The following is a 12,297-nucleotide window of genomic DNA, read 5'->3' on the forward strand; positions in this document are numbered from 1 at the left end:
CAAGAGCACTAATTTATATGTATCTGTAGAAATCTTCTATTTACCTTTATTATGTAAATCTGTGGAATTTTGAGTCATGTGGAAAAGGCAACCATTAATTGCCATCTGAAGTGAAAGAGGCAGAGGGCATAAAATGAAAACTCACAGGTGGGAGCTTCAGAACAAACAAATAAAAGCAATTCTTTACAGGATACACAGCTCCTTGGTGCAGGATATTGTGAATGTTGTAAGTTTACCTATACTTAAAAATGCAATGGATACGTTCACAGAAGAATTGAGTAAGACCTGTTAAATACAAACTAGTGTGTGCTTTTACCCTGTTACAGTTATTAAGTACTGCATGCTTTGACACAGAACAGTTATTCTGATAGTCTGTTTAAGCTTCGTTTTATGGAACGTGTACTGAAAAGTTTAATTTTGTACTTTTATGTACTGAAATTTACTTTTATAATTTTATGTACTGCAAAGTTTAATTTTGGTTTTGTTTCTTAACTTAGCTTATATTTCTGTCTTGCAGAAAGCACCTCTACTGCTACATTACAGACCCAAAATGGACTTGCTGTAAGAGAACTTTATTGTCCTTGTGGACAGAGTTTTTTGCAGAGACTATCATCTGGCACCTTCTTAGTGCATCACTAATCACATGACACAAACCAGCCGAATAATTTTGGAAGACTGTAGTGCTTTCATAGCGGACTGTCCTTCTGAATGTTTCTCCTAGGGATGTGTTACCTAGATTTCTGGACAGAAAATATTTATACTTATTTTGTACGAAAGAAAGAAATTGCAACTCAACAAGACACTACCAGCACTAAGTTTACAGATACTGAAAACACTTCACAGTTCCATGTAGCTCAGCCTGATTCATCTCTTACAGTTACACAGAAATAAGTTAGAATGTTGTGGGGTGATTTTAAAATGTTGCTTTTGACACCAAGTTGCATTTAATTACTTCTCACATTCTGAATATTTAAAAACTATATTTTTGCAAAGTGTTCTTGTGTTATATAGTATGCCTGATTGCATTGGCTTTAATCAAGTTGTTCTGTAGATCATTGAACATAACTAATGATATATAGTGACTGGTGATATTTATTATGCTGCATTGAAAACTGAAAATCTGGGAAACCAATGAGTTTGTTAGTTTTGCCCAATTGTTGCTTTCCCCCACTTTCTGTTTTGGTAAAGTCTTGATGCCCCTTTTGCATGTTGATTTGGTAAGATTAATAACAGTCACTGCAATTGATTTTTAATGTGCCCTGATATTTTGCCATGGCATTACATCATGACAAGTACTCAAAAGTGCTAGATTTGTGAACTTTAAAATATATATATAAATACATATTTCTTATTTAGCTATGGCTTGCAGAGATCAGTTTTTACTTTAGAGAGAATTTGTTGTCACTGACTGGCTCTTGAACAACATTGGGTGATATTGCACAATTTTTAGTGATTAAAAATTACTTAAGTAATTAAGAGCAGCTTTATATTTTATGAACAGCTTTATATTTCCTTCACCTGTTTTCTTATGTAACCATACCTTTTTCTTCAGGACAATTACTAGATGTTTTGGGGGTCAGACAAGATTATTTTTGCACCTTCTGGCCTTAACTTATAATTTTACTTGCATCAGCCCTAGTGGATGCAAGGTGACATATATTCTGTGTATGTGTGTACATATCTATACACATATAAACCTATATATGTTATGGAACGCACCCTCAATAGCACTTAGCAGAATTCACTGCACTGTTTGTAATGCTTTTTGTAATTGTCGGCTTTTTAAAAACAGTAGTTGAAACTGATTTCTGCAAGATGTATACTGTATAGCATGTGTAGTACAGATGTGAGAGCATTTGCGTGCCGGGGTGTAAGTTACTTAGAACTCCCAGTATACAGTTTGCATCTGGAAATAGCTAACCTTCTAACTTTCAGAAGCATTTTCCAGTCAGCTGAAAACGCTAGCTGCTATACCTATATATTTTTTTCGATAAACTGCCTTTGGATAAGAAAGTAAGCCTGCTTGTAACTGCCCTGCTTTCTCTATCTGTGCTCCTTCCCCTCTTCTGCAAGAAGGTATTACTTGTTACCGATAACAGGAAGCTGATATCGCAAGATCTTTAAGTATTTTCAGTCATCTTCCTCTTCTTGAGTTTTCAAAGCACCACATTCCTCAGCATATCTCCTGCATTTTCATTCTATGGAGTCCTCAGCTCTCCTTTCTTAGATCTGCTGCTGCAGAAGGGATGTTCCAATTTTTTTTATCTTTGAAAATAGGGTTTTTCAGTTTATATATAGTCACAGATGTGAATGGGATGGAAATCAAAAGTTATGTAAGCAGAGAAAGAACCGAAATAGAGATGGGACCCAAATGAAGGCTAAAAAGAGCTGCTGTCCCTGCAAATGAGGGCATAAAGTAGCTAGATCTGAATGTCTGGTCCGCATCCAGGCCTTGTGTGTGGGTGTGTGCATGCACATAGAGCGATGGAATTGGAACGTGGCTCTGGTTTTGTCTTACTGTTTTCATACTCATATGTACTTCAGCTTTCACCTGTATTTAACATCTGTTGAATTGGTAGAGCAAATGAGATCCTGAGTCTACCTTTTTATAAGCTTTTTATGAAAACAGTGAATGCAGGTGGTCTGGATGCACGTGCAAACTGGCATACTGGGCCTTTCTGGAGCTGTTCATGTGGTTGTTACTGTCCTAGTGTAAACAAGGGACTGGCTCTAGCCAGTGAAGCACTGAGAATACTAACACAGCTATAAGTAGCCACCCTCTGTACACCCCGAATGTACAGATTCTGGCTGTACCTGACGTAGACATAGAATTAAATCCCCTAGACAGCATCCTGATTAAGATAGTTTTTGTGTGTGTTTATATGTGTGCACAAATGCGCGCACACACACACACACACATTTGTGCGTGAGATCTGTCTACCTCAGAATGAGTGTACTGCAGAAATATTTTGTACATCCAGACATTGATGCAGTGCTGTTAAAGTATGTTAGGATTTCAGCACTTTCCACTGTGTAGTTGTACAACTGAGGACTCAGTAGCAAACAAGCAAATTCATAAGCCTTTCCAATCTATCGTTTTCTGTAAAAAAAAAAAAAAAAAAAAAATTAAAAAAAAAATAAAAAAATAAAAAAAAAATCTGTAGTACAGAACATATATTTGGAAGTTTTTAGCCCTCTTTAGAATCACTTGAATTTATTATGGTGCTATCAATATGTTGAAAACTGTGTTGATACCTATATAGACAGGTAAATTCAAGCCAGTATTAATATCTATAAATGTTTGGGAGTTTTTTTCCTCAGAACTGTGTGCAACTGCTTTTGCAATGTGTTTAGTCTGATAAAACTTCATCAGTGAAAAGAAAAGAAAAAAAAAAAGAAACCCCTGTTATTTTTCTAAATCATATGTCATAGTGTCTTTGGTATAGAAACTCTTTCCCTCAGGAGGGGTGTGATTGTGTCTGGACCATATATTTATTTACTCTAGCCTTACTAAAAGACTACAGTGCAATTGAATTGAACTGAGAGGGAGGCCTCCTTTGGGTCAGAGCTCTGTTTCACTTCTGTGAAGCTTAGGAGACAATTAATTTATATCAAGATTATATTGGATAGAATAACCCTGATTCTGTTCAAAGTTGAACTGAAAGTTGGACTCAGCATAGATATCTCTGTCCTAGCGAGATCCTGTTCAGTTTATTTTGGATTTCTTTGAAGATGGCATTACTGTGAAGTAGTTTTCACAATTGCTTACGCTGGTAAATAATTACAGTAAAGAAGTATCTTGTTACATTATCCTCAGCAGCAATGAGACTGATGAAATCACCCTGGGCCAGAGTCTCATTAAATATAGTTTCATTAAAAACAGAGAATTCAGATAGAATATATAATATTGAATTTAAATAAGATTTGGGGTTTTAAAAATTAACTTTATAAAATTATTTATTCTATTTTAAACCTTCTGTCTTATTTTACCATCCAAGTATTTTTGGTTTCAGTGGTCCAACTTTATTTACGGGCATATAAGATGAAATTATAAGATGTTTTTACAAGCTTCTTCCTTTTACATTGAGTTTAAGTAGCTTTTATTTGTATGTTTCTGTTTTGTATGGATAAAGAGCATTACTTATGTTTTTGTGCAATAGGTTTGAAACATGCATTTATTAGGCATATGTTTAAATTGTAAATGTAGCATCTACTTACTGTTAAACTTTAAAAGGACTGTAGATGGCATTTTTGATTTGTTCAAATGGGGTTTTATTTGGGGCTGTTACTTGGGGATGTTGTTTTTGATCATTCTTTATTTTAAGAGTGGAGTGTGGGATATAAATTTGTGTAAGTACAAGAACTATCTGTCAGCAATATTCTAAAATAAATGATCTTGCAAGAAACCTTAATGTGAATTGTGGAAGCAATCGGCAAGACTTGCAGCCTATCTGAAAATGTTTTTTGCCATTGTTATGTCTGGTATTTTTGTATACCATCAAACCTGGGAATATTTATTTTTATTGGTTGTGCAATAGTGTACACAACACTATCACTTCCGGGGATATGGGACCATAAAAAAATATCAGACTACAACTGTGATGGTGCTATTTTTTCCAATAGGCTATGAGCCTTTGAAAGCTTATCTGGCTCTATTGTCTTCATAACAGCATTAATAGTCCTAGGGGATTCATTTAAATTTTTTTCTACAGGATGGTAAAAGTAACCATACAATGAGACAATTTTACAACATTATGCATCTTACCATTGAGATAAACATAATAGGAAAAAGCCAAGCAGTCTGTACGTCAGCAGATGAATCTTAGTAAGTTATATTCTCAACAATATTTAAGATACGTTTTGTACAGAAGGCTGGACTGTACAGAAGAATCTAGTTTCTCTATTTCCTCAGGTAATCACTTCAGTTTGGATGTTTCACTGGAGATGCTAATACAACCTACAATTCAGTTCCTTTGTGTAAAATTGATAACAGGACAAAAAATTGTCCTATACACTAGAATCTCTGCATAAGATATAATTAACTGTAACTGAGAGGTTTTGACATCTGTTGCTGAAGTTAAAAGCCGTAGAGAGAACAACATTAAGGAACATGGGAACAATACTTCAATCTCTGCTTTCATCTAAACTTGCAATCAGTACAAACACTTTCTAGGAACTTGCTTTAACTTGCTTTTTGTAGCAAGCTAACAATGTTTTACCATTGAGTTACAATATATTTATATACAAACTCAAGCTCCAGTCTTGCTATTTGATCTGTGTTTGATCCATCCATAGGGCTTCTAGGAAATCTTTCATTTAGGAAATCTTTCAAAGTCACAATGATGCACCCAGATGAGAGTGGTAGGATAGGAACTAAGCGTCCTGTGGGCACTTCTACTGGTAACTTTGCAAATAACCTGGATGGTTCAACAGGAACACACAGGCTCATTCATGCGAAGTCAGGTGTAGCTCAAGGATGGAGTCCTGATTTTTAAAGGCTGGGCTGGTGTTTGTTTGACTTTTTGTTTGTGTTTTTTTTTTTTTTCCCACAATTTTTATTTGAAACTCAAAGCATTGGTTTACTGGAATCATGAATTCAAGTTAAGTCATCCAGACAAAAGGAGAGTTTCTTTCCTTCTGCAACAAGATTATTTCACAGTTAAGGGACAATAAGCCAGTGCAACCACTAAGCCTTTATCCTCATATGTGGCATAATAAAGATACTGAAACTGTCACAGTGTAAAACCATATTTTTGGCTTAGCTTCATTTGAAAGTTTACAATTTTTTATGCTTTGTGTTGCTGTGTAATTTTTGTACTATTGGTGGATAGTTTTGTCTGAATAAGCCTTTTTGGATTATTGCTTAATGTTTTCATTTTATGATAGTGAAGCTTGTATCCAGTGTTTTGCCAATTAATATTATAAGCTTGTTAATAAAAGCAGAGAAACTAACTGAAATCCTGTCAGGCTGGAAGTTCTTGTCCCATTTTTTTTTCTCAAGAACATAAGGACCTAGTCAGCATAACATAATAGCACTGAACAAACCCAGTAGTGTGACTGAAACAACATTACGTGGTTGTCATAAATCTGTCTATAACTCATCTTACTCAAATAAAACACTAGCAATGCCTGAAGCATTGCCCCACTGCCCAGGTGGAGATATGCATGTGACAAGTGAATGGCATGTAGTTGCTGGCTAGAAAATGGAATGGCTTCGGCTGCATGGAAGAAAAACATAGTTGCCCTTTTATATTTATTTATTTGTGGGTAGAAATTTACTTGCTGGAACTATGTATTGCTTTCAGTCTCACTTTTACCTGGTCATGCTGACGCACAGGGGCAGACTGCACCACTCTAGCCCACAAACGTGTGCTTTGACACATCAAATTGCAGAGCATAACCACATAACCATTCCTTTTTTTTTTTTTCATCTGAACTGCTAAGAAAAAAAGGGTTTTGCTTATTGGAACCTTTAATTAATTTGTTTTGCCTTTCAAAAATCAGTGTCTTTTGGTATTTGGCAAGCATTGGTGCTTGCTCTCTTGTTAAATTGAGATCTTGTGTTTTTCTTCAAGAACCTTGAGAATGGTTGTAAATCCTGAACACCAGAGGTTTAAGGGGATTTTTAGCTGAAATTAATTGAAATACCTAGTTCAGATACTACCGTAAACTGGAAAACACATGCTACAGTAATTGATTTCCTTGCATTATCTATATGCAGTAATATAAATTTATAGCTTGTATATAGCTTGTGTTCTCTACATACTCAGAGAACTAGAAGGACACTTTTTTTCCTTCTTTTTCTGCTATTGGCTTGTTATGAATTGCCAGTAGCTGTGGGCTGGTTTGAAGTTAGAGGCTCTTACACACAGCTCTTACTTGCACTTATAGTTCCAATATATAATTGTCCTGGGGAAATCAGACATTTGCCATTGATTAGCTTAATTTAAATACCAGCATGAGACACTTACCTTAGAAGGGTCCCTTTGCCTATATGTAGTCACTTTAAAGTAATAAATACTAGCACTAATTCTTCCTGAGCAAGCACTATTTCTTGTAAATCTTCTGTTCTCTCATTATTAGTTGTTCTAACAGTTCCCTGTACTTTGTACTATTGGTTGCTCTCATCTACCACTGAATGAATCTGTGATGGGCCTGGTTCAGACTGCTTCTTTCCTTCTTGTATTTTCAGCAAAATTCCGGGAGTGCAGAGGTGTTGTGCTAGAACAGAGGGCTTCTACTTCATGCCGGTGTGATTGCAGATTTGTTGACTTCTGTAAATGCTGTAGTAGTTAGGAGAAGAAAACCTCTGCCATTTCTTACACGAGCAGAAGTTCATAGTGACAACACCACGCAAGTTGTGTTGTCTTTAATTGGCATATATGTCATGGAGAAATTACTCAGGTATGCAGGGGGATTGATTTAATACGTATACCTCACTTAAGGAATAATTAAAGTGCTGCCATCAACATCTGTTGTGAATGTGACTTTTGAAATACTTGTTGAAAAAATTGTTATGGAAGTCGATGTTTCGTACTGTACCATGTAGAATATACTTGTAATTCAGAATGTTCTCTGCCTTTGATTTGGACAGAAAAAAAATAAATTATTTGACTCTCTATCTCTCTTACCACTACTTTATCTTAGTTTGAAATGAGACATTAAAAAAAAAAAAAAAAGATTTCATTGTACATTGTGGAAAACATAGCAAATACATGATGGGGCAGAACTAAACCCTTGTTGTTACCTGGCCATGGTGCTGATCTACTAAATAAGAGCAGAAGCAATTCCTGTCTGACTGGGAAATTCCCAAGCTTCAAAATAAGAAACTTTGCTAATAGTTGTATAGCTAACCCTGAAAGCAGAAACCTACGCTGCAACTAATAAGCAGCAAAGGTGATCCAACACAAGGAATTTCTAACTGATGTTTTCTTATTCCTCTGACTGAATGCTCTGCTACAAAAGACAGTATTTACAAGTGGAATATCTGCTTTTGAGCAATGATTTTATCTGAATTTCCTTGAGATTAGGGCAGTCAAGAAAAAAATCCGTACTGAATATGTAAATGTCTGGACGGGGGGTATAATGCAATACTCTGCACCTTTATGTGGAAAGTCCCTGTACGTCTTTAACTTGAATCTCTCTGGTTTTTGTTTTTGTTCTGTTTTCCTCTGTTGTTTTTTCAAACTTCGTCTTGACTAGCTTTTCCATTAGGACTTCAAGCAGTGGCCTGGAGCTGGTGGAGAAAAGTTTACAAGAGTAGTTTACTACTGAGGGTAAAATGTGGGCTACATAAGTCTAAACACATCTAGTCTTTCACATGACAATATTCTTGGATTTGCACTGTCATTGTGTAGAGATGTTGTATTGATGGGTTTGAATTAGATACATCTGTAACATCTGTACCTGGTATGCTGTGTATAATGGTTGTATGCTGCTGTACTTAAATGCACAACGTAACTGAAAATGAGAACAAAATAAATCTGAGCAGCTGGCTTCGGTGGGAAGGTTGACTGGGTCATCTCCACGAAGTGATGGTGCCCTTACAGCCTTGCCTCTTGTTCTCTGCCTCTGCCCATTACATGCAATGCTTCCTTCCCACCTGAGGGAAGTTTCATTTTTGTGTAAGTCTTCAAGTTTTTTTTGTTTGATTTCCCCTTTGATGCAAAATTCACCATTGCTTGCTTGAGTTTGGTCTGCTTCATTCACGAGAGCACAAGGCCAAGGCCTCGGTTGCTGTCATAAAAAATGCTGACTGCTGATACAGCAAATAGTGTTGCAGCTTCTGGGTAGGTCTCCTAGTTCTCAGCAGGCTGCAGAACAAAGTTTTTGCTTTAGTATGTGTTTTATAATACAATGTATTCTCCAAATGCTTTTGTTTTGCCACTTGAGCAATGTCTTTGTAAGCAGCTGAAATGGATTGTGACAGCATCACTTGGATTTGTTTTAAATGTATTTGGTTGTTTCTGAGAACACCTGGAAAGAGACTGATGGTACCATGGTGAACCTGGAGGGCAAGCAGAATGTATCTGCTGGTCCTGCTTTCACATCACCTGAGAAAGATGCGTTCTCCTGCTTCGTTTCAGCCTTACAGTCTACAGCTGCAGCATCTGGTGCTTGAGCCGTTTCTTCTCAGCTTGGAGACTGTCACTGGAGCTCTCATGGCATTGCTTGAAAATGGTAATTGTTGGTTTGAATGGTAACAATAACGTTGGTTTGAAGTGAGAATACTGAGTAGTTGGTTCTGGGCCCTTTACCATTGGCACCTCAGCTGGTTTGCATCAGGTATATCCTGACTCCAGAGGCATAACTGGCTTCTCATGCTAGAGAAACAGCATCGTTTTTCCTTTCCATACAAAACAAGCAGTCTCAGCTCTGCATAACTTTTGATATGACAGTGGCTGCTTCACCATCCTTCTCTTTGAGAGCTTCCAGGTTCCATGTATCCTCATGTTCAGACAAAGTTTACACAGTTTTACTGTGGTTCACAAAACCTTACAGAAACTTTGCTAGTTTTCATCTGAGTGATTTGATGCTAAACAGGTGACCCAAGACCCAAGCTGCTGCCAGGAAGGCAGAAGACCCTGGTCAGATGCCTCCCCAGTTCCTGGTCCTGTACAAGGTGCATAGTGACGTTAGTTTTGTAGATCTGGTTCATCCCCTTGGTGGTTATGATTCCCAGGATGGTGCTGGGGTGAGAGCAGGCTGCAGGCTGAGAGAGGTGGCTATGGGGTGGGCTTGGCTGGAGACCTGTCATGGTGATATGACCATGAAGTAAAAATAAGGGCGAAGGGAGGAGGCAGGATGGGAGGAAGAGGAGCTAATAATCTGGCTGGAGGAATGAAGCTGGCATCACTAGTGAGGCCAACAGACTGGGTATACTTTGGTCATGCAGTATGTTTTGCACATGTACTTGACCTTTTTCTGGATGGCGGATTTTTAATCTGGAAATCTCTGGCTGGTGCACTGTCTGTGCTTCCTTTGGGGCAGGAAGCGCTGTGCTTTGCCCTGGAGCTGGCATGGTCTGAGGCAAGCATAATTGTTAACAGCTACAGAGGCTCTCTGTTCAGAAAAAGAGGTGGTAACTAGCAAAGCTGCGGTGTGTTCCTGGGTTGAGTGTTGAATGCACTCGTTGAACTTGAGCACATACTAGAGCATTAACTGGGAGAAGGGCAGGGCTCTTCTCACTGAGGAGCTGCCTGTTTGCTTCACCCACCGCCTGGCCTCTAGGCAGAGCTCCTTCCTCGTGCCAGAGCAAGACCTGCAGGTTCCTGCAGCTGTGACTGGAACCGGGAGCAGAGGCTGCTCTTCTTGCCAGCCAATTGTTATCCCCAGTTCACAGAAAGAGCTAGGAAGTGTGCGTAGACTACTGCACTAAGTGCCTGGAAAATGTAAAACATAATTACTGTGGCTGTGGATCTGAAAGGACTGCCAATGTTCCGTGACTAAGTAATAGACTTGATGTGAAGGATGTTTGTTACCTGCCAAAGAAAAATCAGAAGTGTCCAGGAGATCCTGGAGGCCATCAGGTAGGGTGAATTGGCTGGGAAACGTTAAAGGCTGAGCCTGGACAACATCAAAAGCACAGGTCTAGCAGAGGGCACTTGGGATGACCTGAGAAGTCTATGCATGGTATGTGCGTAAATTAAAAAGCTAAGTGGAAGAAAAGGGCATGGTGGAAGAAAAAAAAAAAAAAAAAAGAAACAACAGGGAAATACATGCTGCAGTACATGAGGAGCTTGTTGAGTGCTTTGGATTTTGTGCTGAATGCCTCTTCAGTTTCCTTTGCACGTTGCTGTGTTCTTAGCACACGTGACTGCAAATGTCCTTGTTTTTTCCTTGTTTGTTTTTGTTTTGCTTTATTTTCCTTTATCTGGTTCATCTAGGGGTTTTTTGTGCTAACAAGGCACTGTTGGACTGTTCAGCCAACCAAAAAGACAAAAACCCTGGAAGCAAAGAGTTGCTACCTGCCGAGCCGCTATCGAGATAGCGAGCTGCTATCTGCCATCTGCAGAGCAACGGGCATGGTAACCAGTGGCTACAGGTATTCTGATGCATGATAGTGACAGTTCTTGTTGTGACACATTTGTGTATTGTTTGGTCTTTGGATTTGATTTTGTTCGTTTGTTTTATGCAAGTAAGACTCTTACCAATCCACTTCTGCAAGGCATCAGTTGGGGGAGAATTTTACTTACAACAATGGTCCTTCTTCTTATTTCCATCTCCCCTGGCAGTAGCAGTAAGGAGTGAAACATGCTGCTACGTTCTCCTTCCTGCCAGGAAGGCAGAGGATGAGGTAGCCCTGCTGGTGCCTTTGGGCTGCTTCTGCCAGGTGTCATCAGAAGAGTGGAGCCCGTGTGTCAGCAGCGTGTCTCTGAGCAGCTCCCCTCCCGTGGTCTTCACTCAGGATGTGTGTGGTTTTGCCCAGACAGGTGTTACATTAGGCTTGTTCCTTCTGCTTGCACAGTCCTGTAGCCAAAACCAAGGAGGGATGCTGCTATTTGTGTGCTGCTCAGGTTTTCCTCAGGTCCCACTGAAGCCATGGGGCACTGATACAGAAGCAGCAGCCTGAGAGGGTCTTTGTGTTGGAGGACAGCCCTCTGCCTGTCTCCAGCTGGTGCAGACTTGTCTGATGGGCTCTGAGCTGTGCAGGAAACCATTCTGGAAGTGCAGAGCCTCCTTCATTGTGAGTAGCAATAGCCCTGGAAATGCCAGTGCTTCAGCATGCAAGCAAATGCTGAATTTGGGATGCTACCCCTGGACTGGCTAAGAGAAATGTGCTACACCAGGGCTGGGCTGAATGCTAATATTTCTTTTTCATCATAATAATTCTAATTCAAGAAGCCTCTTGTTTTTGCCCTCTATCATCCTGATGCCCATCCTCTTGCTTAGTGGGCATGAAAATATGCATCTGTCTTACTGAGCTAGAAGAGCTTTTGGCTTTTCTTGAGGCACATCCTTCTGTTTTTTGTCTTGCTGTGCAAAGGGTTTCTATTCCAAAACTGTGTTCCTTGCCAGCTGGTGATCCACTTTCAGCTTGTTTTAGAGTGGTGGGAGATACCCATTCAAAGTAGCAGTAAAATAAAACATAAAATAAGAATGCCTAGCAGCACTCTACTCACAAAAGTGTGCTTGTTTTCAGTGTTGCTTCAAGGTAGCACAGCTAGATTTGGGGCTTAGTGAAGCCTGTTGAATACTATCAGCTTCTCTGTCTGCCAATACTAGAGCAAAACCTTTCTTGAGGTGCTGTTTAAATTCTCTCTGCAGTCCTGCTGTTGGGGTCAGTCACTGTTTGTC

The 12,297-nt window shown here is 39.0% G+C and overlaps 1 protein-coding gene across 7 annotated transcripts in view; it reads left to right on the top strand.

Moving 5' to 3' along the window:
• Positions 1-7,619, top strand: part of PCGF3 (polycomb group ring finger 3) — a 54,445-nt gene extending 46,826 nt beyond the window's left edge. For all 7 annotated transcript variants that reach the window (XM_080575213.1, XM_080575216.1, XM_080575217.1 and 4 more), the window contains one exon: positions 518-7,619. In XM_080575213.1, coding sequence (XP_080431339.1) covers positions 518-565 — 48 coding nt within the window. In that variant the 3' untranslated portion in view covers positions 566-7,619. The remainder of the gene's footprint in view (positions 1-517) is intronic.
• Positions 7,620-12,297: the final 4,678 nt, after the last annotated feature.

This window comes from Anser brachyrhynchus, assembly GCF_964034855.1.
Source record: "Anser brachyrhynchus genome assembly, chromosome: Z".
NCBI classification, from domain to species: domain Eukaryota; kingdom Metazoa; phylum Chordata; class Aves; order Anseriformes; family Anatidae; genus Anser; species Anser brachyrhynchus.